Source organism: Lactuca sativa, chromosome 2 (assembly GCF_002870075.4).
Source record: "Lactuca sativa cultivar Salinas chromosome 2, Lsat_Salinas_v11, whole genome shotgun sequence".
Classification (NCBI taxonomy): domain Eukaryota; kingdom Viridiplantae; phylum Streptophyta; class Magnoliopsida; order Asterales; family Asteraceae; genus Lactuca; species Lactuca sativa.
Window position 1 is genome coordinate 14,427,488 of NC_056624.2, and position 27,733 is coordinate 14,455,220.

The window sequence follows — 27,733 nt, forward strand, 5'->3', positions numbered from 1 at the left end:
ACATAGAGAACATGATACATGTGATTGCAACATCAACTATAATGATAGATTGTTCTGCCTTTACACTCGTTTACTTTTGTTCCTTTTTTTCTTTATATTGACATGTTTCTTTTATATATATTTATTTTTTTCAGAATGACTGATCTATATGTATGTGTGATTGATTGTGTGCGTCTAAAATATCATTATGATTTCGAACTATGAATACTGCTTTTCTTTATCAACCGTGGTTTCTACAGGTTTAAACTTAATAACATAATGAAATTGAGGATATTAGCACGTTGGACAAAAATCACAAAAAGAATTTTAATTTACACTATGGGTGTACATCCAAATGTTTTTGGACCAAAACAATAGTATTTTGCCAAACATTTTTCCAATCTTCTTAAAAATATATAAAGAGGATCGTTTTTGCAGGTTACTCTTTTTACAAGTATCCTAATATTCTAAACCTTTACTACATAAAGCTGACACATTTAGGAAATTGCTTTAAAATTTCAAAAAAATAACTATTTTCTCTTCTTTAGTCTGTAGTCATCCATTATTATCTTTTTCTTTTTTATCTCGTCATCTTTTTTATCCTTATCTCTTTCTCTTTTTCTGTCTTCCTCTTTTTTATCTCTAGTCTCTTCCTCTCCTAGCTAGAGTCACCCATCTCTCTCTCTCTCTCTCTCTCTCTCTCTCTCTCTCTCTCAGCTGTCGATTTCACTGAAAACCCCCGAAGAGAGAACTCCATTTCTCTGCTGTTAGCCTCTCTCTGATTTCCCTATACCGAGTTAAGAAAATTGAGGTAATTGTTATTATTACTTGTTAGTTTTATTGTTTATTTGTATTTGATTAATATTTATTGTTAGTTTATTAGTTTTAAGTGTCAAGTATTTGGGATTTTTTTAAATTTTAGGTAAACGCAGAAGCTAACATGGAAACATTCTTTTTCTTATTTTAATTGTTATTTGTTAGTGTTAATTGTTAATTAACTGTTATTTGTTTGCTTAAAATTTATATTAATTGGGATTGTTAATTGGCTTGTTATTTGTTAATAAATTAATTATTTAATTGCAGAATGGAAAGGTTTCTGAAAAAATATCAAGATTTTACTTTTAAAAAAAATTATATAAAGTATATTATGGACACTAGTTTATTCCTTTTCATGGATCCACAACGACATGCAAGGATAGTTAGGAATTCTAGTGGTGAGTCCATCTAACGATATTTAAAATGATATCTGATGTTGATTACAATATGCATGCACTTCAATGTTTGGTGTTATATAGAATGACCCTTTTCAACGTCATCAACGTGTAAAACTTCTTCAATGTTGGTTGATATACATAAGAACTGTTGAATGCAATAAATAGCAACATAGTATCATTCATGTGTGTAATATAACATCTTGCTTTTATAGTTTTCTATTACAAGACTGTAATTTCAGTTTTCATTGTCCATATTAAGGGATTGTACTTTAAAAAACTTTCAGTCTTGCATTGTGCCTTGAAAAACTATCCCATTATATCATTATAGTTTCATTTTTTTTTGTTAGGACAAATCAATACATTGAAAAATCTGCCCAACTAAAACTTTGAAAATGTTGTATCTGGATAACATTGCTGGGTAGACTCACACATGGTAATGGTCATTATAACATGGGACTTTGACAAACTCTGTTTTAATATAAATATCAAAGAACCAAAACTAGTACCACCAAGTCGGTTATCATTGTGGACTCAGCTTATCACAGCATCATATTTTTATATTTTGTTTATCTTTACATTTATATAATAACAATTAAACATGTGAAGATTCATCTTCTTTTAATCATTCAAACTTCATACGTTTTTGAATTTTTCTTTTTAAAACAGAATAAATAATCCTAAACATATTGAAAAGCCATCTTGTTGATTTCTATTAACATCATTTTGTATAAAATGATCAAAGTTTTAGCCGTAGATTATGAAACGACACTTTCCACAGGTTACCATTACATTATGTGCCAATGGTCCAAAGCTAATACAACCATACTCAATAAAATGATTTTAGGATGCAATATGGAAATTAAATCAAGATGATTTCCATCGAATTCCCTTTATTAACTAGTTGGCAGCTATACTATTTATGCAGGTGCTAAAACAAGTGAGAATTACCAACAATGGAGGTTGCTAGTGAAATAATGAAAGGAGTTGTTCAGGTTCTTATGGTTCCAGTTAAAAAACAACTGGATTACCTGGTGTCTTACAAAAAATATGTGGAGGATATGCGCACCAAAATAAAGGATTTGGATGATGCAAGACTCGGCGTGGAATCTCAGAAGACCCAAAACAGAGAAAGACGTCTTGAGGTTCCTGCACAAGTCGACCCTTGGTTGATAGAAGTCGAACACATGAATGAAAAGGTGGCAGACTTTCCAAGTGAAGTCACTGGATGTCTTGATCTCAAGAGTAGGCACAAGCTCGGAAGGAAAGCCTTCAAGATATTTAAAGAGATTGAGAGTGTTCTGGCACGATGCCCTAAAATCCAAGGGACTGAACTACAAATTCCTGTGGGGAGAATTGATACCATCATGGCGTCCACCTCTAAACCATCAAGTGATCAAAATGACTTCCGCTCAAGAGAGTTGACTTTTATGAAAGCACTGGAAGCACTCGGGCCCAACCATAGTTCCCACATGGTAGCGTTATGTGGGATGGGTGGAGTGGGAAAGACCACTATGATGAAGAAGCTGAAGGAGGTTGTGATAGGAAAGAAAATGTTTAATCATTACGTTGAGGCGGTTATAGGGGAAAAGACAGACCCCATTGCTATTCAACAAGCTGTTGCCGAGTACCTTGGTATAAGTCTAACCGAAACCACTAAACCAGCAAGAACTGATAAGCTCCGTACATGGTTTGCAAACAACTCAAATGGAGGAAAGAAGAAGTTCCTGGTAATACTAGACGATGTATGGCAACCGGTTGATATGGAAGATATTGGTTTAAGTCGTTTTCCAAATCAAGATGTTGACTTCAAGGTCTTGATTACATCACGGGACCAATCAGTTTGCACTGAGATGGGAGTTAAAGCTGATTTAGTTCTCAAGGTGAGTGTCCTGGAGGAAGCGGAAGCACACAGTTTGTTCCTCCAATTTTTAGAACCTTCTGATGATGTCGATCCTGAGCTCAATAAAATCGGAGAAGAAATTGTAAAGAAGTGTTGCGGACTACCCATTGCTATCAAAACCATGGCCTGCACTCTTAGAAGTAAAAGTAAGGATACATGGAAGAATGCCCTTTCTCGTTTACAACACCATGACATTAACACAATTGCGTCTACTGTTTTCCAAACTAGCTATGACAATCTCGAAGACGAGGTGACTAAAGCTACTTTTTTGCTTTGTGGTTTATTTCCGGAGGACTTCAATATTCCTACCGAGGACCTATTGAGGTATGGATGGGGATTGAAGTTATTCAAGGCAGTAGATACTATACGAGAAGCAAGATACAAGTTGAAAGCCTGCATTGAGCGGCTCATGCATACCAATTTGTTGATCGAAGGTGATGATGTTAGGTACGTTAAGATGCATGATCTGGTGCGTGCTTTTGTTTTGGATATGTTTTCTAAAGCCGAGCATGCATCTATTGTCAACCATGGTAGTAGTAAGCCAAGGTGGCCTGAAACTGAAAGTGATGTGAGCTCCTCTTGCAAAAGAATCGCATTAACATGTAAGGGTATGATTGAATTTCCTTGTGATCTCAAGTTTCAAAATGTCTCGATTTTGAAACTTATGCATGGAGATAAGTCGTTGAGGTTTCCTCAAAACTTTTATGAAGAAATGGGACAGCTTCAGGTTATATCATATGATCATATGATCTGTCCATTGATTTCCGCATCGCTTGAATGCTCCACCAACCTTCGAGTGCTTCTTCTGCATCAATGCTTATTGACGTTTGATTTATCTTCTATTGGAAACTTTCCAAATTTGGAAGTTCTCAGCTTTGCTGGTTCTCGCGTTAATAGGCTACCTTCTACAATTGGAAATTTGAAGAAGTTAAGGGTACTAGACGTGACAGGTTGTGATGGTCTTCATATAGATAATGGTGTCTTTAAAAATTTAGTCAGACTTGAAGAGCTCTGGGCTTCTGGAAGGGATATTAGCTTCACAGGTGATGACTGGAATGAAGTGGCAGAACGTTGGAAGAACCTTTCTGCCTTAAAATTTGAGTTCCATGAAAATAATGCTCAACCGAAGAATCTTGCATTCGAGAATCTTGAACGATTCATGATCTCAGTGGGACGTTCTTTAGAAGGAGAATATTCAATGGAGAGCAAGTATTTTATCGAAAACACATTGAAGTTGGTAACCAAGAAAGGTGAACTATTGGGATCTAGAATTAATGAGTTGTTTGGGAAAACGGTGGTGCTTTGTTTACATGTGGAAGATATGAATTATCTTGAAGATGTTGGGGTGGAACCCTTCATTGGTCCTCAGTCTTCTTCTTTCCGTAATATAAGAGTCCTTGTGGTTTCAGAGTGTGCAGAGTTAAGATACCTTTTTACACTGGGTGTTGCAAAAGTTCTGTCAAATCTTGAGCATCTTGAAGTTTTCAATTGCCTTGTTATGAAAGAACTCATTCATGTTGAGAGTGGTGGAGAAGAGAGAGTTACATTCCCCAAGTTGACGTCTCTATCTTTGAGTGGGCTACCACGACTATTGAGTTTGTGCCAGAATGTGAACGTAATTGCGCTACCACACCTCATGGAGTTAAAAATAGAAGACATTCCAAATATCACAAGCATTTATTCCAAGAATAAGTCGGCAACATCTTGCTTGTTAAGGGGAGAGGTAATTATGTTTTTCTCTTGATACATGTCAAACAATCTTTTCTATTAGAAGTTTCAAAAGAGGTTGCATTTGTTAAAGTAATCAAACCCACTTCACCTTGTCTCAAGCATACAATAGCTCACTACAAGAAATTAGAGTATTAGCGTTGACACGCGTCGCCGCTAAAGGTAGCGTTTGTCGTCGTTAATAGTATTAACGGCAACGCGTCGTCGCTAAAAGGCCGCCGTTGATGCTTTGTTGCTGATAATCAAAATGTCGCCACTAATGCGAGATGTCGCCGCTAATAACGGTTCGTCGCCACTAATAACCAACTGTCACCATTAAAGGCGTCGCCGGTATTGGTAATTTTTTTTAATTTCACATTAAAATTGACAAAAATTGTATAAAAAGTATAAAATCTGCTATTATATTAATTAAGCTAATCCCACGTCCTTCCATTCCAAAATATTAATCCAACATCCATTTAAAATATTCATCCAATTTAACATAATACAAAATACCGAAAATACTAGTCTAAAATACTTATACAAACAAAACATACAAAAATCCTACAACTAGCTGCTCGTCATCATCGCTCACCTCGTTTCCTCTGATTTCATTTCGTTGTGGCAACGAACGAAACCAATCTTCAAGTGTGGCACTACAAGCCAAATCTTTTAACATTGTTTGTAGCATTTCCAACTACAAATAAAACAATATAGTCTTTTAAGTTAAACCAACATTATAACATTCTATATACAAAATATACATTCGACATACAAGCAAAGTACAAAATATAGCATTGTACAATAACTAACGATCACCAAACTACAAAATACCATTATAGCATTGTATTTTCATAAACTAACAATTACCAAATTACAAATATTGCATATAACACATTATAGCATTGTACTATAACTAACAGTTACCAACCTACAAAATACCATTATAGCATTATACTTTTAAACTAACAATTACCAAATTACACATATTGCATATGACATATTATAACATTGTACTATAACTAAGAATTACCAAACTACAAAATACCATTATAGCATTGTACTTTCATAAACTAACAATTACCAAACTACACATATTGCATAAACACATTATAACATTGTACTTAATTTAATTTAATTTTATTATTAATATTAATTTAATTTATTTTCACCATAAATACATGTATTTGTAATTAATTTAATTTAATTTTATTATTAATATTAATTTGATTTTAATACTAGTTTAATTTATTTTAAAATAAATTTAATATTTTTTTTATTTATTTTTAAAATTAATTTAACTTCATTTTATAACTAATTTAAAATTACTAAAAGTATATTGCTATTAATAACCTACATAATTAAGCTAAAATTGTAATGACCAACATTAAGTCACTAACAAAATTAAGCACTTTGAAACCATATTAACAAGAAAATAAAAACATAATAAACATCTAATACAATCATACATGTAAATACAACATATTTTTTTTTTACATTATAGACATATTACTTATTCATTATAGCAATGTATTTTCTTTTCATTTTTTCCACATTACATACATAAATACACACATTATACATACAAACAGACATAAACATGTTTTCTATACATACTCATTATAACATCATACTTTTTCTTCTATTATAGCAACCTAGTTTTTTTCATTTTTTTTTCATACATACAAATTACACATTCACAAATAATACACATACAAATAACATACATGCATCATAAACATACAAATACATTCTACTTATAAAATGAAAGATGAAAAGGAACCCGTGGTAGTCTAATTTCAAAACTTTCCGGCAAGAATTCTACAATTCCGACAACAATTCCGGCAACAAATCCAACAACAACCTTAAATTAGAAGCTTAAACTCACTAAATAAACATCAAAACAGAAGAAGAAATGAAAATAGGGAAGAATTTCGACCTTAAATTGGTAAAAACGCGGAATCGAAGTGTGTTTGACTCCTCTTGGTTACTGGTAATGGAAGTCTAGGTCGTCGGTAATGGAGGAAATGGAGGTTTGGACGACGGTGGCAAGTTTTGTGACTGCAATCGACGGTGGTGTAAGAATGGGGAGACCGGCGACGGAGAGAATGAGAGAAAGGGGCAGACAGAAGATGTAGGAAATAGCAAAATACCATTATACCATTGTACTTTCATAAACTAACAATGATCAAACTACACATATTGCATAAACACATTATAACATTGTACTATAACTAAGAATTACCGAACTACAAAATACCATTATAGCATTATACTTTCATAAACTAACAATTACCAAACTACACATATTGTATATAATACATTATAGCATTGCACTTTTTTTTTCCATTATAGCATTGTACTTTCATAAACTAAAAATTACCAAACTACAAAATACCAATCAAACTATAACCAAACTGACAATTACCAACATATAAAATATTATCAAACTAACAATTACCAACATTTGAAATTATTACTAAACCAACAATTACCAACATTTGAAACAATTACCAAAATTAAATAGTTTTGTCACCTGTGATTGTAGCGATGGTTGTGTCAGTGGTTGTTCCTGATCGTACATCGACACAACCGTAGAAGGATTACGCCCGATGCCTCTAATATGGCCTCGTCGAACACTCAATATTCTTTAAAAACAATTTTGTGTGTCCTTTGGTGTTAAACCATTGACATCAGAAGAAGCTTGAGTTTGTTGATTGATCTCAAGGAGTAAAGCATTCTGTATTTTCAAAAAATGATAAATATCATAAAAATTAGATTACTAAATACTTCTTGAGGATATAAACACTTATATAAAAAATACAAATTAACCACTTACGTATTATTGCTCGACTGTAGGACTACTAAATACCCCTTTATGATCAGTATTAGCCTTACGAAATGCTTCGATTCGAGTGATGTCCTATTTAACATTAAAAATAAGATTAATTATAATTTAAATAAACAGTTAAATATACCATAGCTTACTTCTTTGAAACATACATTGCTATACGGGCACGATCCCCTTTGTTTACAACTTGTTGTTGTGCACGGACTCCTTTGTTTGACGTCGAACGCTTAAAAATTCGGGCGTTTGAAAATGTTCGAATTCTCGCATCCAATTTTCACGTGACATACCATCAGGGGGTTGGCTAATGCCCTTGGGATATCTGTAAGCCCCCCGACGTTATGAAAATAAGTATGCGCTTTGTTTTTCTGGCCTCTATAAACTCTTTGTAAATTCGCATCAATGCTCGACAACAACTGAGCACGCTAGGGATCCATGTTAACCTTATCCAAATTAAACTTATTCTAAAACTACAAAAAAGTTAGTTAATTAAATATTAGTCACAACTAAACTTAAAATATTATCCAAGTTACCTTTAGATGTACGACTGTGACATTCCTTAAAACGGGGGAAACATTGTCCCAACCATATACGTTCAAAGGGATGTTCAACCACATATACCTCCCAATCTCACGGATAAACCAATTACCATGGATCCCGACAGGGGAATATGTGAACTATCTATCGAAATCCAAATCCACGGGCTTTCTCTTGTTTGCCCTTATCAGCATTGATAGCTGAATGTTTTTTGCTAGGCCTCTTCTTTTTTTAGGAAGTTCAGCTGAAAAATATAATTAAAAATATTAGTCACAATAGCTTATAATAACCGGATAAAAATAGATAATAAATATATCATAATAAGACTTACCATCCTGTTCGTGTTGTCCACGACCAAAGCCTACTGGAGGTGGTGATCCCCGGCTCCATCACCTCCATGTCCTAGGCCCATAACATCCACCATCACTTAGAAGAGTATCGTCTAACTAAACCCTATATATAGTCTGTAAAATTACAATATGAATAAAGTTACATGTTTTGCATATAAAAAATAATACACTTTCTATTATAACATCCATTTTTTTTTTCATCTATAACATTATAGTTTCCAAATGGCATACAAATACACAAACTACATATATAATTTTCTATACATACAAATACACATATAAAAAATAATACTTTCGATTATAGCATCCTACTTTGTTTTTTGTTTTTTTTTATCATTTTTTATTATAGCATTGTAGTTTCCAAATTGCATACAATACATACACAAATATACGTATAAATACACATATTACATATACATAAAATACACTTTCCTTATTATACTTTCAAAATTGCATACAAATACACAATTTAGGTGATCATACATATACATACACGTATACATATATAAATATAAACATATAGACCTGTACATAATACACACACATATATATATATATATATATATATATATATATATATATATATAGTTATACATACAAATACACATACACATGGCAATCAAACACACATATTTAAACATACATAATTTTTCTGTTTTCACCATAAATACATGCATTTGTAATTAATTTAATTTAATTTTATTATTAATATTAATTTGATTTTAATACTAGTTTAATTTGATTTTAAAATAAATTTAATATTTTTTTATTGATTTTTAAAATTAATTTAACTTCATTTTATAACTAATTTAAAATTACTAAAAGTACATTGCTATTAATAACCTACATAATTAAGCTAAAATTGTAATGACCAACATTAAATCACTAACAAAATTAAGCACTTTGAAACCATATTAACAAGAAAATAAAAACAATATAAACATCTAATACAATCATACATGTAAATACAACATATATATATATATATATATATTTACATTATAGACATATTACATATTCATTATAGCAACGTATTTTTTTTTTCATTTTTTCCACATTACATACATAAATACACACATTATAAATATAAATAGACATAAACACGTTTTCTATACATACTCATTATAGCATTATCCTTTTTCTTCTATTATAGCAACCTAATTTTTTTCATTTTTTTTGCATACATACAAATTACACATTCACAAATAATACACATACAAATAACATACACATACAAAAAAAATACTAATGTAAAAACACATACATGCATCATAAACATACAAATACATTCTACTTATAAAATAAAAGATGAAAATGAACCTGTGGTAATCTAATTTCGAAATTATCCGGCAAGAATTTCACAATTCTAACAACAATTCTGGCAACAACTCCGACAACAACCTTAAATTAGAAGGTTAAACTCACTAAATAAACATCAAAACAGAAGAATAAATGAAAATACGGAAGAATTTAGACCTTAAATCGACAAAAAATCCGGAATCAAAGTGTGTTTGTCTCCTCTTGGTTGTTGGTAATGGAAGTCTAGGTCGCCGATAATGGAGGAAATGGAGGCTTGGACGGTGGTGGCAACTTTCGTGTCTGCAATCGACGGCGGTGTAAGAAGGGGTAGACCGACGACGGAGAGAATGAGAGAAAGGGGCAGACAGAAGACGTAGGAAACAACAAAAGACCATTATAGCATTGTACTTTCATAAACTAACAATTACCAAACTACACATATTGCATAAACACATTATAACATTGTACTATAACAAAGAATTACCAAACTACAAAATACCATTATAGCATTATACTTTCATAAACTAACAATTACCAAACCACACATATTGTATATAATACATTATATCATTGCACTTTTTTTTTTCATTTTTTCCATTATAGCATTGTACTTTCATAAACTAAAAATTACCAAACTACAAAATACCAATCAAACTATAACCAAACTGACAATTACCAACATATAAAATATTATCAAACTAACAATTACCAACATTTTAAATTATTACTAAACCAACAATTACCAGCATTTGAAACAATTACCAAAATTAAATAGTTTTGTCACCTGTGATTGTGGCGATGGCTGTGTTAGTGGTTGTTCCTGATCGTACATCGACATAACCATAGAAGGTTTACCCCCGATGCCTCTGATATGGCCTCGTCGGACACACAATATTCTTTCAAAACAATTTTGTGTGTCCTTTGGTGTTAAACCGTTGACATCAGAAGAAGCTTGAGTTTGTTGACTAATCTCAAGGAGTAAAGCATTCTCTATTTTCAAAAAATGATATATATATATATATATATATATATATATATATATATATATATCATAGAAATTAGATTGCTAAATACTTCTGGACGCTATAAACACTTATATAAAAATACAAATTAATCACTTACGTATTGTTGCTCGACTGCAGGACTACTAAATACCCCTTGACGATCAGTATCAGCCTTACGAAATGCTTCGGTTCGAGTGATGTCCTATATAACATTAAAAATTAGATTAATTATAATTTAAATAAACAGTTAAATATACCATACCTTACTTCTTGAAGCATACATTGCCATACGAGCATGGCCCCCCTTTGTTTACAACTTGTTGTTGTGCACGGACTCCTTTGTTTGATGCCGAACGCTTTACAAATTCGGGCGTTTGAAAACGTTCAAATGCTTGCATCCAATTTTCACGTGACATACCATCTGGGGGTTGGCTAATCCCCTTGGGATATCTGTAAGCCCCCCGACATTCTGAAAATAATTATGCACTTTATTTTTCTGGCCTCTATAAACTCTTTGTAAATTTGCATCAATGCTCTGCAACAACTGAGCACGCTCGGGGTCCATGTTAACCTTATCCAAATTAAACTTATTCTATAAATACAAAAAATTTAGTTAATTAAATATCATTCACAACTAAAACTTAAAATATTATCCAAGTTACCTTTAGATGTACGATTGTGGCATTCCTTAAAGCGGGGGAAACATTGTCCAAGCCATATACGTTCAAAGGGATGTTCAACCACATATACCTCCCAATCTCACGGGTAAACCAATTACCACAAATCCCGACAGGGGAATATGTGAACTCTCTGCCGAAATCCAAATCCACGGGCTTTCTCTTGTTTGCCCTTATCAGCTTTGATAGCTGGATGTTTTTTGCTAGGCCTTTTCTTTATTTAGGAAGCTCAGCTGAAAAATATAATTAAAATTAATAGTCACGATAGCTTATAATAACTGGATAAAAATAGATAATAAATATATCATAATAAGACTTACCATCTTGTTCATTTTGTCCACGACCAAAGCCTAGTGCAGGTGGTAGATCCCGGGCTCCATCACCTCCATGTCCTAGGCCTATAATATCCACCATCATTTAGAAGAGTATCGTCCAACTAAACCCCATATATAGTCTGTAAAATTACAATATGAATAAAATCCTACTTTGTTTTTTTTCATCTATAACATCATAGTTTCCAAATGACATACAAATACACAAACTACATATATAATTTTCTATACATACAAATACACATAAAGAAAATAATACTTTCCATTATAGCATCCTACTTTGTTTTTTGTTTATTTCTTTTTCATATTTTTATTATAGCATTGTAGTTTCTAAATTGCATACAATACATACATACGCATACATATAAATACACATATTACATATCCATATAAATACACATATTACATATATATACAAATACACTATCCATATTATACTTTCAAAATTGCATACAAATACACAAGTTAGGTGATCATACATATACATACACTTATACATATATAAATATAAACATATTGACTTGTATATAATACACATCTATATATAAAAATTAACATACTAAAATACACTTATATATACATTACAATCACAAATGGTAAATAAATATACATATATAAACATATATAGTTATACATACAAATACACATACACATGGAAAACAAACACACATTTATAAACATACATAGTTTTTAACACCCATAAAATACAAGCAAATTTAAAACTTTTTAAAACATTTAAAACCATCAAGTTATTACAGTTTACTTTCAAAACAATTTAAACATCAGAGTATTTCCATAATCAATCATGAAAATGTAAGGAGGTGTACGATCACCCCTTCGCCTTCCCGTGATCATCATAATACCTGAAACAATAATCGATAAATGTAAGCTCAAAGGCTTAGTGAGTTACCCCCAAAATATCAACGCCATACAGATATAACCAGATCATATAAACATATAAGAATAAAAAGCAAACAACATGCATAATGAGCCATCAGTCTGACTGGACCGAATCTCGGTCCTCAGTCTATCTGGACCGTTGTCCAAGCCCTCGGCACATCTAGACCGCCCTCTTCAGGGCCTTCAGCCTATCCGGACTACTCGCTGGGCCTTCGGCCTGACTAGATTTGCCCGACCCGGGCCTACAGTCTACCAGGTCCGCCCAGGGTGTCTTGGCCTATTGCACATAGCATGACCTACCTCAACCCTTTCCCTAAACCAACAACCATGTGCACATACATATAAACAAGTAAACATACAGATCTAACAGATCACTAACATGGCAACCATCCTATAACCAAGATAATGATCTAACCGATCTCTAGCATAGCAATCATCCTAAACCAGGATGAAATCTAAAATAGCAACCATCCTAAACCAAGATGAAATCTAGCATAGCAATAGCATAGCAACCATCCTAAACCAGGATGTAAATCATAAAGGGCCGGCCTTGGTGCCTTAGACCTTTTTGATATAGTGAGGATAACTCACCTAGCGCTGCTGAAGTCCTGCAGATAAAACTCCAGCTGCTGGTTGACAGATTCCCGAACTGTTAACATCAAACAATACCCAATTAATAATTGGGTTCCAAGCCCAAGGTCCAACTCACACTACAAAAGCCCAAAAGTCAAATAATGTGCTAAAGCCCAACATATGGCCCAATTTTCCAAATTAGGCCCAGACCTCTACATGGTCTTTCCTTAAGGCCCATCTAATTATTCCAATTCAATTCCTATGGCCCAATATCACACAATCATAAAGGCCCAATTATGGCCCATTTATGCCTAATTTTCCAAATTGGGCCCAAGTCCTCATATGGGCCTTATCCTAAAGCCCATCTAATTACTTTGATCCATCAACTCGTTCTTGGATGGCCCACCAAAAGTCCACTCGCCAAAGCCTAATAAAAAGGCCCAAATCAAGACCCGAGTGAGATTAGGGCTTTCACATGAAATGATGATTAGGGTTAGGTGTTTTTTACTTAACCCATTAAGGACTTAATCCATTAAGTCTATTATTGCCTTAAGCTAGTTGCCAATGATTATTAATTATTATTTTAGGTTTAATAATTAATTCTCGTGTGTATCCCAAACGATTCCCACAATTAGGGTTTTATGCCCTTAGGGTTTTCCAAACCCTAATTAGGGTTTCCAATCCAATACTAGCCTATTAGTTAATTGTTTGGGCTTTTAGGTCACATTGGGCCTTATTGGCCCATTAGGGTTCCGTTGGACCCACTAGGGTTTCATTGGTCCCACATTGTCCAAACATCCCCCAAACGAGGTCCAAACGCAATCAAAGCACACCGCCACCCGACATGGCGGCCGGTGGCGGCAACCACCACCTCACGGTGGTGGTTTGGAGTTTCTCTATTATTATTCCGACACCGAATACAGTTTACAACACCAAGACCAAACACACAGCAGCACACTAAACTATACACACATACTAATTAAACATGCACACACGCACACAGCCGCCTTATGGCGGCAGGCGGTGGTTGGAGGTGGCAGTAGGCAGCTGCGATGAGTTCCTTCCCGTTCCCAAAGGTTCCCAGATGTCCACAACCATGCAACAATGAACATGGCTAGGCAGCAATGACGTTGACAGCGCCAGCGACAGACGAAGGGGAATCGGAAAGATTTGAACAACATTGAAGAATAGCGATTGGAGCGGTCTTGACCTTTTCGAAACAGTCTAGCAGCGGCGAAGAAGCGACGCTCGGTCCTCATCGGCAGCTCCGACTCCAACAACGAAGGTGCAATGGCGGCTGGGGGAATAAGGAACCCGACAAAGAATCTCCCGCTGGCCCCCCGGTGGTCTTCAGCTTCTCCGGTCATGGTGGATGGATTCGTTGGTCTCGGTTGATCGGAACAAGCGACATGGTGTTGACGCCGAAGTTGAGAGATAGAAGATGGCGGCCGGTTGAAGATGATAGGGAGGTATAAAGAGAAGGTGACGGCTGGGAATAGGGTTAGGGTTTGCGTGGGATACCAAACAGTTAAATACTCGGCTCCATGCAAACTTATGGAGAAAATGATAGAACTGGTCCCTCTCGTTCCATTCTCTTCAAACCAAGTCCAATAATTACCATTTAAACCCTGGCTCCTTAAAATCCTTTCATAATAAATCCTGAAATTACGTTTTAACCCATGGGGATTTAAATCTTGTCATTTGGCTTGCCGAAACTAACTCCTAGCTCATTATTATTTAATTTTGAGCTCTACTAATATAAAATAATCAAAATAATTACTTCCCGGGATTCCTGATTTATTATTTAATTACTCTTCTTAAAACGGGATGTTACAACTCTCCTCCGCTTAAATTTGATTTCGTCCTCAAAATCGTTTCTTCTCATTCCTTACACGCCGAACAACTTAAACTACAATCCCGAGCTTCAGCCTAACCTTACCAAGGAAACTGTAACCAACCCTCACAGGGTTCCAAGACCAGAAAATAAACAAATCCCTTGCAATATGATCACATTTACTCGCTCCATAACCTGAAGTCTCGAGATGGTCTGGCTTCCTGACAGACCTCTCATACCAAATTAATATTGTTGAGCCCAGTCTGCTTGTCTCTCATCTGGTTATTCAACTTTTGAATAACCTGGGGTTCCTACTGAAAGATAGAGTCACAGACCAAATTTCCCTTGCAGTACACTTATACATGACAGAAGCTCATCCGGAATACTGGATTCCCGCCCGTTTGCTGAACTAACGAGCGATCTTACAGTCGCCCCACGTGATTTCCAAAAGAAACTTCGACTAGCAATAACCGCCTTAACTATATCGCCACTCATGGCTCCATCAATCCTCTGGTCCATGCGACCATGATAATCTGACAATATGTCACCATTGAACCGAATACGAAAAGTGAGCGCTACCAGAATATTGTAGTCTTACATCATGTCCGGTCTCCAACGACCTACGGTTTCCTGATTCCGATTATGCTGTGGTTTACCCACAATCTTGCGAACTGGCCCACCCTGGCCTAATCGTCTGAAACAACTCGCGAGTGCTACGGGTCCTCCCGTAGTCTCACAACACTTCCCTCACTATCTGACCATTAGACCCAACGGATTACATACAGAGTTTTCAACATGATTGGACCGCCTCACCGGGCCTTCAGCCTATCTGGACCGTTCCCCGAGCCTTCGGCCTGAATGGTACCCCCCGTTGGCATTTCGTCTATCCAGACCGCTCTAAGTCTGTTGTGCATAAACCCGGACCCATCCTGCTGCCCTTTCCCATATAGCTAGTTCTCCCCCACTTGGGGTTTCGAACTCCTAATCCAATCTGTGGACTATAATTTCGGCCTAATTCTAGACCTCATGTTGATCGCCCACTCTTTCGGGAACCCGTGGTCTGATCCCTGATCCGCGTATCTATCACCAATGCTAAATAACCCGCACACCAGTTCTGAAAGTACTGTCGAGTCCTTGCAGGTAACACAACCCTCAATCTATCAATCCAAAAACCCTCATAGTCGAGCACACACTCGACCGAACCCCTAAACTGAAATAAATTCATGACTAGAACCCCAAACTGATTCTCCAAATTCTGCTATCAAGCAACGAGAAGACACGATACACATGTTAGGGAGTTCTACCGAACTCCCAATTCACAAAACCCTCAAACCAAACAGCCACTTGGCCCGCCTTTCTTCCTGACAAGGATGCAAACTTATCCCAGTTTCGAAACGATTTCCACTTCTGAATCCCGGGACAATTCTCCCCCACTTAGATTCAACTAAGTCTTCACAATACATGAAAATTTGAGAGTTCCTAATGCTTCTCACTTTCCAACGATCAATCTGATAACAACCAGACCTTCCCAACTAGTACTCCTTTACTAGCCAACCACAAGTGATCGCACACTTCTAAGAACTAGCTGAAGACTTCCTGAATCCCAGTGAACCCGACAGTCCCTAATACTTGAATGATCCCCCATTCAAATCCTGAAGTCAAAAGGTAGATGCTCCAACTAACATCTCAGCAACGAGTTACTTGCCTTGGCGCTTTCCCCCGCCAATCAATAATGGTTACTAAACTACTATATCCTGACAACGCTGAATAACCCTCCTGTGGGACCCTGTCCGTAGACCTCCCACATGATACCTCTCTTCCCAATGTGCTCTAAAAAAACTCTCGTTCTCGGGATCAAGAAACCATATCATTCAGTGTCTCGCACCCTCACTCACTTACCCGCTCAATCGTCTCCCACTGAACTGCAGTAGCTGAAACAACCTCTGCCCTAAACCGACTACAAACTACTCCCAAGACATAGTCTCCAATCCCAAAAGCACAACTGATCGCATAATCAGTCATTTCCGTCCGACACCAAAGATCCAAGGCGATCCGGACCTCACATGATACTTATGCCACATCGACCCACCCACGCTTACCAGCGCTAGACTACTGTCGCCAATCCCTGTGACCAACTGACCCCGAGCTAGAATACTACCTGATCTTGGGATCCCAAGTCTGCTCACTCCTTTGAGCTCGAAAGCTGAAAGGGCACAATCCTTGCCCTATAAAACGACATTCCAATCCATCAATTAACCATTTTACTTCCAACTGCAAAACCCCAACTAAACATAATCATCACTCCTTTCAGGAGTCCCTGCGACTCACATTCCGGCCTGGAGCAAAACCCCCGCAGCCTCAAATCTAGAAACTCATGTGCTACCCTCTCCTGCTTATCCTGCGGAATGTAACGAGTATGGAACATCTCCATGATCCCAGGTAACTGCAACCCTCTGCTCATCATAATATGTCCCAGTAACAAGTCCCAGTATTGGAAAGCTCGATCAGCTCCTCCCCCTGCCGTCGTTGAAGCTATTGAAGCTGTTGTGGTAGTCGTCTCAGCAATGGTTGCATAGTGCTCTTTGAACTACTCAACCATGGCGGTCTTGTTACACCAAAACATCTCCGGAATCTGACCCCAGACAATCTCCCTGACACGATCCTCTGATAATACTGGCCTATCCTCGCTACCAGCTCCCAATCTTAATTTGGATCCGGTCTCAAGACGTCTCGTAACCAACACTCTGATGATACATCAGAGAGATCTCGGATAATCCATATAATAATAGGGAACCAACTCCCAACTAAACCTTAGGGGTTGTGACTTCTTTGCTATGCGTATGGGTCATGTGCTTTTAGTAGTACGGGCCCATACTACCTTCCACACCTATCCATATTTGTCTAGAGTATCACCATAACGCCCTAACTGAATACACAACATGGTGAGCACTCAATCCTTACTCCTAGAGGAATGCTAAATATCTCATAACTGGCCTCCTGGCCTCACACAACCCACCCATGAAACTTCCACCAATCCTGCAACACTCGTGTATGCTAACCATACATAACGTTGGACCCTATAGACTTTCTAATACCTAATCCTACCCTAAGCCCTTCATCAAACAAGAACAGGAAATAAGGCCAAACCAAACATTCTCAGGCTATAAGATCTTAATTATATACAACTGTGATGCATACACTAAGCAACTGCAGTAATGATGTCAATTTCATATAAGGAAAAACCCTAGGCTATCAGGCATCATATAATCAAGCAATTCTATCATGCAATTCTTGAAGATCCCTAGCCTAGTACTAGCATGCTGTTCTAACCATATCTCATAATTCAAATAATCCGTAAGGTAATTTGGGGTCTATCCGCAAGCTCCGGCTGATCGTACCCTTGCATCCTTCTTTTATTAGTTTGAAAACATTTTAAGAAAATCAATTTATAACCTTGTCCTCAGTTTCAAACTGGACACACATGAGTGTTTCCTCCAATTCACTCACACCAAGGCTCTGATACCAACTTATAACAATCATAAAATACAAGCCAATTTAAAACTTTTTAAAACATTTAAAACCATCAAGTTATTACAGTTTACTTTCTAAACAATATAAACATTAGAGTATTCCTAGAATCAATCATGAAAATGTAAGGAGGTGCACGATCACGCCTTCGCCTTCCCGCGATCATCAGAATACCTGAAACAATAATCGATAAATGTAAGATCGAAGGATTAGTGAGTTACCCCCAAAATACCAACGCCATACAAATATAACCATATCATATAAACATATAAGCAATAAACGGAAAACAACATGCATTGTGAGCCATCAGTCTGACTGGACCGAATCCCGGTCCTCAGTCTATCTCGACCGCTCTCCGAGCCCTCGGCACGTCTGGACCGCCCTCCTCAGCGCTTTCAGCCTATCTGGACCGCTCGCTGGGCCTTCGGCCTGACTAGATTTGCCCGGCTAGGGCCTGCAGTCTACTCGGTCCGCTCAGGGTGTCTTGGCCTACTTCACACAGCAAGACCTGCCTCAACCCTTTCCCCAAACCAACAACCATCTGTACATACCTATAAACAAGTAAACATGCAGATCTAACAGATCACTAACATGACAACCTTCCTATAACCAAGATACCGATCTAATCGATCTCTAGCATAGCAACCATCCTAAACTAGGATGAAATCTTGCATAACAATAGCATAGTAACCATCCTAAACCAGGATGTAAATCATAAAGGGCCGACCTTGGTGCCTTAGACCCTGTTGATATAGTGAGGATAACTCACCTGGCGCTGCTAAAGTCCCGCATATAAAACTCCAGCTGATGGTTGATAGATTCCCGAACTGTCAACATCAAACAATACCCAATTAATAATCGGGTTCCAAGCCCAAGGCCCAACTCACACTATAAAAGCCTAAAAGTCAAATAATGGGCCAAAGCCCAACATATGACCCAATTTTCCAAATTAGGCCCAGACCTCTACATGGTATTTCCTTAAGGCCCATCTAATTATTCCAATTCAATTCCCATGGCCCAATATCACATAATCATAAAGGCCCAATTATGGCCCATCTATGGCCTAATTTTCCAAATTGAGCCCAAGTCCTCACATGGGCCTTATTCTAAATCTCATCTAATTACTTTGGTCCATTAACTCGTTCTTGGATGGCCTACCAATAGTCCACTCGCCAAAGCCCAATAGGAAGGCCCAATTCAAGACCCGAATGAGATTAGGGCTTTCACATGAAATAATGATTAGGGTTAGGTGTTTCTTACTTAACCCATTAAGGACTTAATCCATTAAGTCCATTATTGCCTTAAGCCAGTGGCCAAAGATTATTAATTATTATTTTAGGTTTAATAATTAATTCTCGTGTGTATCCCTAACGATTCCCACAATTAGGGTTTTATGCCCTTAGGGTTTTCCAAACCCTAATTAGGGTTTCCAACCTAGTACTAGTCCATTAGTCCATTGATTGGGCCTTTAAGTCACATTGGGCCTTATTGGCCCATTAGGGTTCCATTAGGCCCACTAGGGCTGCATTGGTCCCACATTGTCCAAACATCCCTCAAACGAGGTCCAAACGCAATCAAAGCACACCGCCACCCGACACGGCGGTCGGTGGCGGCAAGAGGCGGCAAACACTACCTCACGGTGGTGGTTTGGAGTTTCTATATTATTATTCCAGCACCGAATACACTTTACAACACCAAGACCCAACACACAGCAACACACTAAACTATACACACATACTAATTAAACATGCACACATCCACCCTATGGTGGCAGGCGGTGATCGGAGGTTGACAGAGCCAGCGAAAGATGAAGGGGCATCGGCAAGATTAGAACAACATTGAAGAAGAGCGATTGGAGAGGTCTTGACCTCTTCGGAATAGTCCAACAGCGGCAAAGAAGCGACGCTCGGTCCTCGTCGACAACTCCGACTCCAACAACGAAGGTGAGCGGCGGCTGGGGGAAAAAGGAACCCGACAGTGATGAAGAATTGCTCGCTGCCCCTCGGTGGTCTTCAGGTTCTTTGGTCATGGTGGATGGATTCGTTGGTCTCAGTTGATCGGAACAAGCGACATGGTGTTGACGCCGAAGTTGAGAGATAGAAGATGGCGGCCGATTGAAGATGATAGGGAGGTATAAAGAGAAGGTGACGGCTGGGAATAGGGTTAGGGTTTGCGTGGGATACCAAACAGTTAAATACTCGGCTCCATGCAAACTTATGGAGAAAATGATAGAACTGGTCCCTCTCGTTCCATTCTCTTCAAACCAAGTCCAATAATTACCATTTAAACCCTGACTCCTTAAAATCCCTTCATAATAAATCGTGAAATTACGTTTTAACCCCTGGGGATTTAAATATTGTCATTTGGCTTCCCGAAACCAACTCCCAGCTCATTATTATTTAATTTTGAGCTCTAATAATATAAAATAATCAAAATAATTACTTCACAGGGTTCCTGATTTATTATTTAATTACTCTTCTTAAAACGGGATGTTACATAATTTTTTTGTTTTCACCATAAATACATGCATTTATAATTAATATACTTTAATTTTAATATTAATATTAATTTGATTTTAAAAGTAGTTTAATTTTCTTTTACAATTAATTTAATATTTCTTTTTATTGATATTTTTAAATTAATTTAACTTCATTTTATAATTAATTTAAAACTACTAAAAGTATGTTTCTATTAATAACCTACCTAATTAAACTAAAATTGTAATGACCAACATTAAGTCACTAACCAAATTAAGCACTTTGAAACCATATTAACAAGAAAATAAGAACATAATAAACATCTAATACAATCATACATGTAAATACAACATATTTTTTTTTTTACATTATAGACATATTACATATTCATTATAGCAACATATATATTTTTTTTTTCATTTTTTCCACATTACATACATAAATACACACATTATACATACAAATAGACATAAACATGTTTTCTACACATACTCATTATAGCATCATACTATTTCTTCTATTATAGCAACCTAATTTTTTTTCATACATACAAACTACACATTCACAATTTATACACATACAAATAACATACACATACAAAAAAAAAAATACTAATGTAAAAACATATACATGCATCATACATATACAAATACATTCTACTTATAAAATGAAAGATGAAAAGGAACCTGTGGTAGTCTAATTTCAAAATTTTCCGGTAAGAATTCCACAATTCCGACAACAATTTCGGCAACAACTCCGGCAACAACTTTAAATTAAAAGCTTAAACTCACTAAATAAACATCAAAACAGAAGAAGAAACGAAAATAGGGAAGAATTTCAACCTTAAATCGGTAAATTTTTTGGAATCGAAGTGTGTTTGTCTCCTCTTGGTCGCTGGTAATGGAAGTCTAGGTCGCCAGTAATGGAGGCAATGGAGGTTTGGACGGCGGTGGCAACTTTCGTGTGTGCAATCTGCAGCGGTGTAAGAAGGGGTAGACCCGTGACGGAGAGAATGAGAGAAAGGGGTAGACAGAAGACGTAGAAAACAGCGAGCTGGAGGGGTTATCTATGCGGACCTTTAGTGGTGAAGGGTATTAGCGGCGACGCAAGGTTATTATCGGCGACAAGTAGGTATTATCGGCGACACCCAAGTGCCTTTTTCACGTCGTTACAACCATTCGATTGAATAAAGATCGAACGGGTTCATTTGACGCAGATCGCTACTTTTTGGGTATTAGCGGCGACGCTAGGCATTAGTGTCGTGTCATTTACATGTCGCCGCTAATGCCTAGCATCGCCGCTAATACCCACCTTTCTTGTAGTGGTACTGGAGTTGTTGCTTTTGATATTGGTTTATTTAAGGCACTTGTCTAGTTGTATGCCATATGATTTGTTGTTTAATATAGGAATCTTAATTTCCTATACATTTGCATGTAGTGTTTGTGTGTATGTACAAGTGGAACAAAGATGTAGTCCACCGAGTTTGTTGAAGTCCCACCCATGTAAATGGGTTTTGGTAGTAGTAGATAGTTTAGTGTGTGTTTCCCTCTTCATGGTTTTTGTTGTGTTCCCTAGTTGTGTACCGGGAACATTGTCTGCATGCATTAGAGAACCACCAAAGAGAGTTGCAACCACTTCATATCCAAACACAAACCCACAAACCTATCTTCTCCCAAATCCCTTTCCTGTGGAAGCTTGTTGTGTACAAGCTGTGTGTGTGTGTTACCTGTTGTGTACATGTAAGTTAATCTTCCACATATATAAAAGTTAACAGCATTCACATGGTGTATTATGTTTAATAACCAGTGAAATTTATATGAAAAATTATTTGTAAAGGGCTATAAACAGAACAACATTATTTTTCAGGTTTTGATTCCTAAGCTTCAGCGTCTGCACATTGAGCGTATGGAGAACTTGAAGGAAATATGGCCTTGTGACTTTCAGAAGAGTGAGGAAGTTAAATTGAGAGAAATTGAAGTGGATAATTGTAAGAATCTTGTGAATCTATTTCCGTGCAATCCCATGCCGTTGATGTGTCATCTTGAAGACCTTAAACTCTGGAATTGTGGTTCCATTGAAGCGATATTCAACTTTGACTTGGATTGTGTTGCTGCAATTGAAAAAGGCAGCATCAGCTTGAGAAGGATTCAGGTGTTCCGTTGTGATAAACTTGTAGATTTGTTTCCGTGCAATCCCATGCCATTGTTGCATCATCTTGAAGAGTTAGAAGTCAGTGATTGTGGTTCCATTGAAGCGTTATTCAACATCGACTTGGATTGTGTTGGTGAGACCGGAAAAGAAGGCGGCAGCAACAGCTTGAGAAGCATTGATGTATGGGACTTAGGGAAGCTACAAGAGGTGTGGAGAATAAAAGGTGGTGAAAATAACTCTGGAATCCCTATCCGTGGCTTTCAAGCTGTTGAAAGCATATATATTAGAGACTGTATGAGATTTAGAAACATATACTCACCTACCACCACCAATTTTGATCTGGGGGCACTCACCTCTATGGCTATATTGAATTCGGGAGAAATTGGGAGAGAACATGAAAGTAGCCAAGAGAAAGAGGTATGGTTTAATGCATTTCAGTTTGTATTTAACAAACTGCCATTGCTTATCAACACAAATTACCAACCGAAAAGATTTCACATTTTCTTCAATAGATACCCAAAAGAAATACAAAATAAAAATTGCAGCTTTCCATAACTTTTTATTCAAACAACTTATTTAAAAAAAATGTTCACTATTTTAAGGACAAGAATCGGAACGTCCTTAAAGTTGTGGACTATTTCCATCGTTTCCAAATATTCCTTGAAAGAATACTTAAAATAAAAAATAATCCTTCTCAAATTTGAATTTTTAAGAAAAAGAATGGTGAATGAATGTGCAGTTACAGATAGTTGATCAGGTAATTCATCTTTAGCATAACTATTAAAGTTACTAATTACATTTCTTGTTGGGATATCTGTGCAGACTACTGTGTTCCCACCCTGTCTCATAAACTCGTGTCATAATCTCCGTAATCTTAAGTTGGATAGATATCAAGGAGTGGAGGTGATATTTGAGATGAAGAGTACTCCAAGAAGTCAAGATAATCAACATCGAATGCTTCCCTACCTTGAAAAAATGAAAATATTGGATATGGAGAGTATGAGTCACGTGTGGAAGTGCAACTGGAATGAGTTCTTAGGTCTTCATGTAGAATCCCCATTCCACAACCTCACAACCATAAAGCTGGAATGGTGCAGAAGCATTAAGTACTTGTTTTCACCTCTCATGGCAGAACATCTTTCCAACCTAAAAAAAGTCAAGATAGGATTTTGTGATGCTATTGAAGAAGTTTTTTCAAACAGAGATGATGAATATGAAGAAAAAATAACATCAACATCTACCCACATAAGCACAACTCTGTTCCCTCGTCTTGATTCTCTCAGTTTGTATGGCCTGCAAAATCTCAAGTCTATTGGTGGTGGTGGTGGTGGTGCCAAGGGTAGGAACAATGAAATATCTTTCAACAGTACCACTACAACTGCTGCCTCCTTTCTTGATCAATATAAGGTATGCTAATTTCAACATATTCAGCTACCTATTTAATTTCTTTTCTAGAATCCATTTTTTTTTGGAATGTTTTCTATATACTAATCATATTCTATAAACCCAACACACAAGAAATTGAAATTTTCACAGCATGTAATTAGATTTCAAGTTATTCATGTATTTCTATATATGTATTTCCAACAATATGAAACTCAGATTTTTATTAAATAACACAACATGTCAATAACTTTCTTCAAATTCATTTATGGCTAATTAACTAATTTATTCATGATATTCAACAACTAATAATCTAAACATCCCTGCATTAACCAAGCTGATACGAAATCATTGGCAAGGTCTTTCCTAGTTTCAAGTAGAAAATATAAAATTTATAAGCTTATTATTCTAAACATATGCTTTCCTAACATCATTAATTTTACATTCCAAAATTTTAGTCCCACATTAAAATACTTTTGTGTTACAACTTCCTGAGCTACGTTGTTTCTGAACCATTTTCACGATGTTGAGCAGTGAGTCATTCATTACGAAGAACCAAATGTTGAATTAAATTACTTTTATAAACAAGTGTATTTGTTTAACAAACAATTAAGCTTTGTTGATAGTCAAATATAATTTTACATTAACTTTGTTATTTACTGCAGTTTTCTCAAAGGGGTGGTGTTTCTTGGAGCTTATGCCAATACGCTAGAGAGATAGAAATATTGGAGTGCCATGCATTGTCAAGTGTGATTCCATGGTATGCAGCAGGACATATGCAAAAGCTTCAAGAACTAGAAATATACTGTTGCCACGGGATGAAGGAGGTGTTTGAAACTCAAGGAATCAACAAAAGTGTTGTTAAACTTGAACTGGGAAACCTTAAGAGATTGGAAATTGATGATTGTGACCTTTTGGAACATATATTCACATTTTCCACACTTGAAAGCCTCGTACAACTTGAAGAGTTACTGATAGAGAGTTGCAAGGCAATGAAAGTGATTGTGGTGAAGGCAGAAGAACATGGGGTACAACAAACAACAATGGCATCTTCTTCTAAGGTTGTGGTCTTTCCTCGTCTAAAGCGTATTCACCTAGAGTATCTACAAGAGCTGGTGGGTTTCTTTTTAGGGACGAATGAGTTCCAGTGGCCTTCATTGAAAAAGGTTGGAATCTATGGTTGCCCACAGATGAAGGTGTTCACAGCTGGTGGGTCAACAGCTCCACAGCTCAAGTATGTAAGAACAAGGTTAGGAAAACATAGTCCTGAATGTTGGTTTAACTCTCATGTGACAACCACTACTACTGGGCAGCTTCAGGAGGTATAATATTATTTATATAATTTTCACATGCATATATCATCTGATTAATAAAAAAAATCATGAAGCCAAGTAAAGCATTATTGAACACATTACAAGTTTGTATAATCCATTTTGTCCATATCTAACTAAAACAGTAACCCAACCGAAACTTGTTTTAGTTACCAACATTAATTAATCTCTTAATTATTAATCATTACTTTTCCAAATATTTTTGTTCAACTTGCAGAGTACAAGCTTCTCCTGCCCTGCTGCTACTTCAGAAGTGATCCATTGGTCTTTTCATAATCTGATCGAACTACGTGTGGCAGGTGATATATCTGTTCAAAAAATTGTTCCATCCAGTGAGTTGCTACAACTGCAAAAGCTGGAAAAGATTCAGGTAAGTGAATGCGATTTGGTAGAGGAGGTGTTTGAAGCCTTTGAAGGGACAAACAGTGGTTTTGATGAATCATCACAAACTACTACTACTCTTGTCAACCTTCCAAACCTAACACAAGTGGAGTTAAAATGGCTACCTTGTCTCAGGCATATATGGAAGAGCAATCAGTGTACGGTATTTGAGTTTCCAAACCTAAAAAGACTCTTTATTAAAAAATGTGATATGTTAGAACATGTTTTGAATAGTTCCATGGTTGGTAGTCTATTGCAACTCCAAGAGCTACACATAAGTAGCTGCAACCATATAGAGGAGGTAATTGTTCAGGATGGAAATATTGTTGTAGAAGAAAAAGAGGAGGAATATGATGGAAAAATGAATGAGATTGTGCTACCTCATCTAAAGTCCTTAGAACTTTATACACTTCCATGTCTCAGGTATATATGGAAGTGCAATCGATGGACATTATTCGGGTTTCCTAACTTAACAACAGTCTGTATTGCTGGTTGTGATAGTTTACAACATGTTTTTAGTAGTTCCATTGTTGGTAGCCTAAAGCAACTCCAGGAGCTAAGCATATCTATCTGCCGCCAGATGGAGGGGGTAATTGTTAAGGATGCAAATATTGTTGTAGAAGAAGAGGAAGAATCTGATGGCAAAATGAGTGAGCTTATATTGCCTCGTCTCAAGTCCTTAAAACTTGATGAACTTCCATGTCTCAAAGGGTTTTGCATAGGGAAGGTGGATTTTTCATTCCCATTATTGAATACTTTAACTATTGAGAAATGCACAGCAATAACCACTTTCACCATGGGGAATTCATCTACTCCGGAGCTAAAAGGAATCCAAACAGATTTTTGGCTCTTATTATGTAGAGGAAGGCATCAACTCCTTTATAAAGACGAAACAAGTGGTAGGTATTCCTAAAGTACCTCTGAAAACAAGTCATGGACAATATTTTTTTATCATGCTGTCAAAATCCCAACCATTTTTCTCTATATTTTCAACTTTATATTTATTATATGTTTTATGCAGGAATTCAACAGGGGCATAAACTATGTTTAGTGGGATGGAATGTAATGACAAGGGAATGGAATGGACCAACTACCAAGTAATGGAATGTATCATTATCATTCCATGTCGTGTCGTGTTTGGTTACAATTCTTGAAGTCTTGAACGGAATGGGTTATTTATCAGCAATGTTTGGTAGGTAGGAAAAAACAGATGAATGGAATGAAAGTTTATTTATTGACCCTGACAAAAATTAGCATCGTAAGTATAATTGATTGAATTTTCATTTTTACAGCATTATCTTGTAGAAAATATATTTTGTATTGTTATA

General features: G+C 36.4%; 1 protein-coding gene across 2 annotated transcripts; it reads left to right on the forward strand.

The window, feature by feature from the left end:
• The first annotated feature begins 631 nt into the window (after nt 1–631).
• On the forward strand, nt 632–27,733 carry LOC111889509 (uncharacterized). 2 transcript variants are annotated; one of them, XM_023885660.3, is made up of 7 exons: nt 632–790; nt 2,102–4,816; nt 23,026–23,727; nt 24,133–24,717; nt 25,359–26,015; nt 26,242–27,304; nt 27,427–27,733. In XM_023885660.3, the coding sequence occupies exons 2-7, from the start codon at nt 2,147–2,149 to the stop codon at nt 27,504–27,506; spliced, it is 5,757 nt and encodes a 1,918-aa protein (XP_023741428.1). In that variant the 5' UTR covers nt 632–790; nt 2,102–2,146; the 3' UTR covers nt 27,507–27,733. The 2 variants fall into 2 exon arrangements, with proteins under 2 accessions (XP_023741428.1, XP_023741427.1); XM_023885659.3 differs by having other exon boundaries at nt 633–790; nt 2,119–4,816.

Excerpts from the sequence above, each read along its gene's own strand:
- LOC111889509 (XM_023885660.3), top strand. The coding sequence starts at position 2,147 with ATGGAGGTTGCTAGTGAAATAATGAAAGGAGTTGTTCAGGTTCTTATG. Across the intron at positions 23,728-24,132 it reads AAAGTAGCCAAGAGAAAGAG|ACTACTGTGTTCCCACCCTG; the intron begins GTATGGTTTAAT and ends ATATCTGTGCAG. Across the intron at positions 26,016-26,241 it reads CTACTGGGCAGCTTCAGGAG|AGTACAAGCTTCTCCTGCCC; the intron begins GTATAATATTAT and ends TTCAACTTGCAG.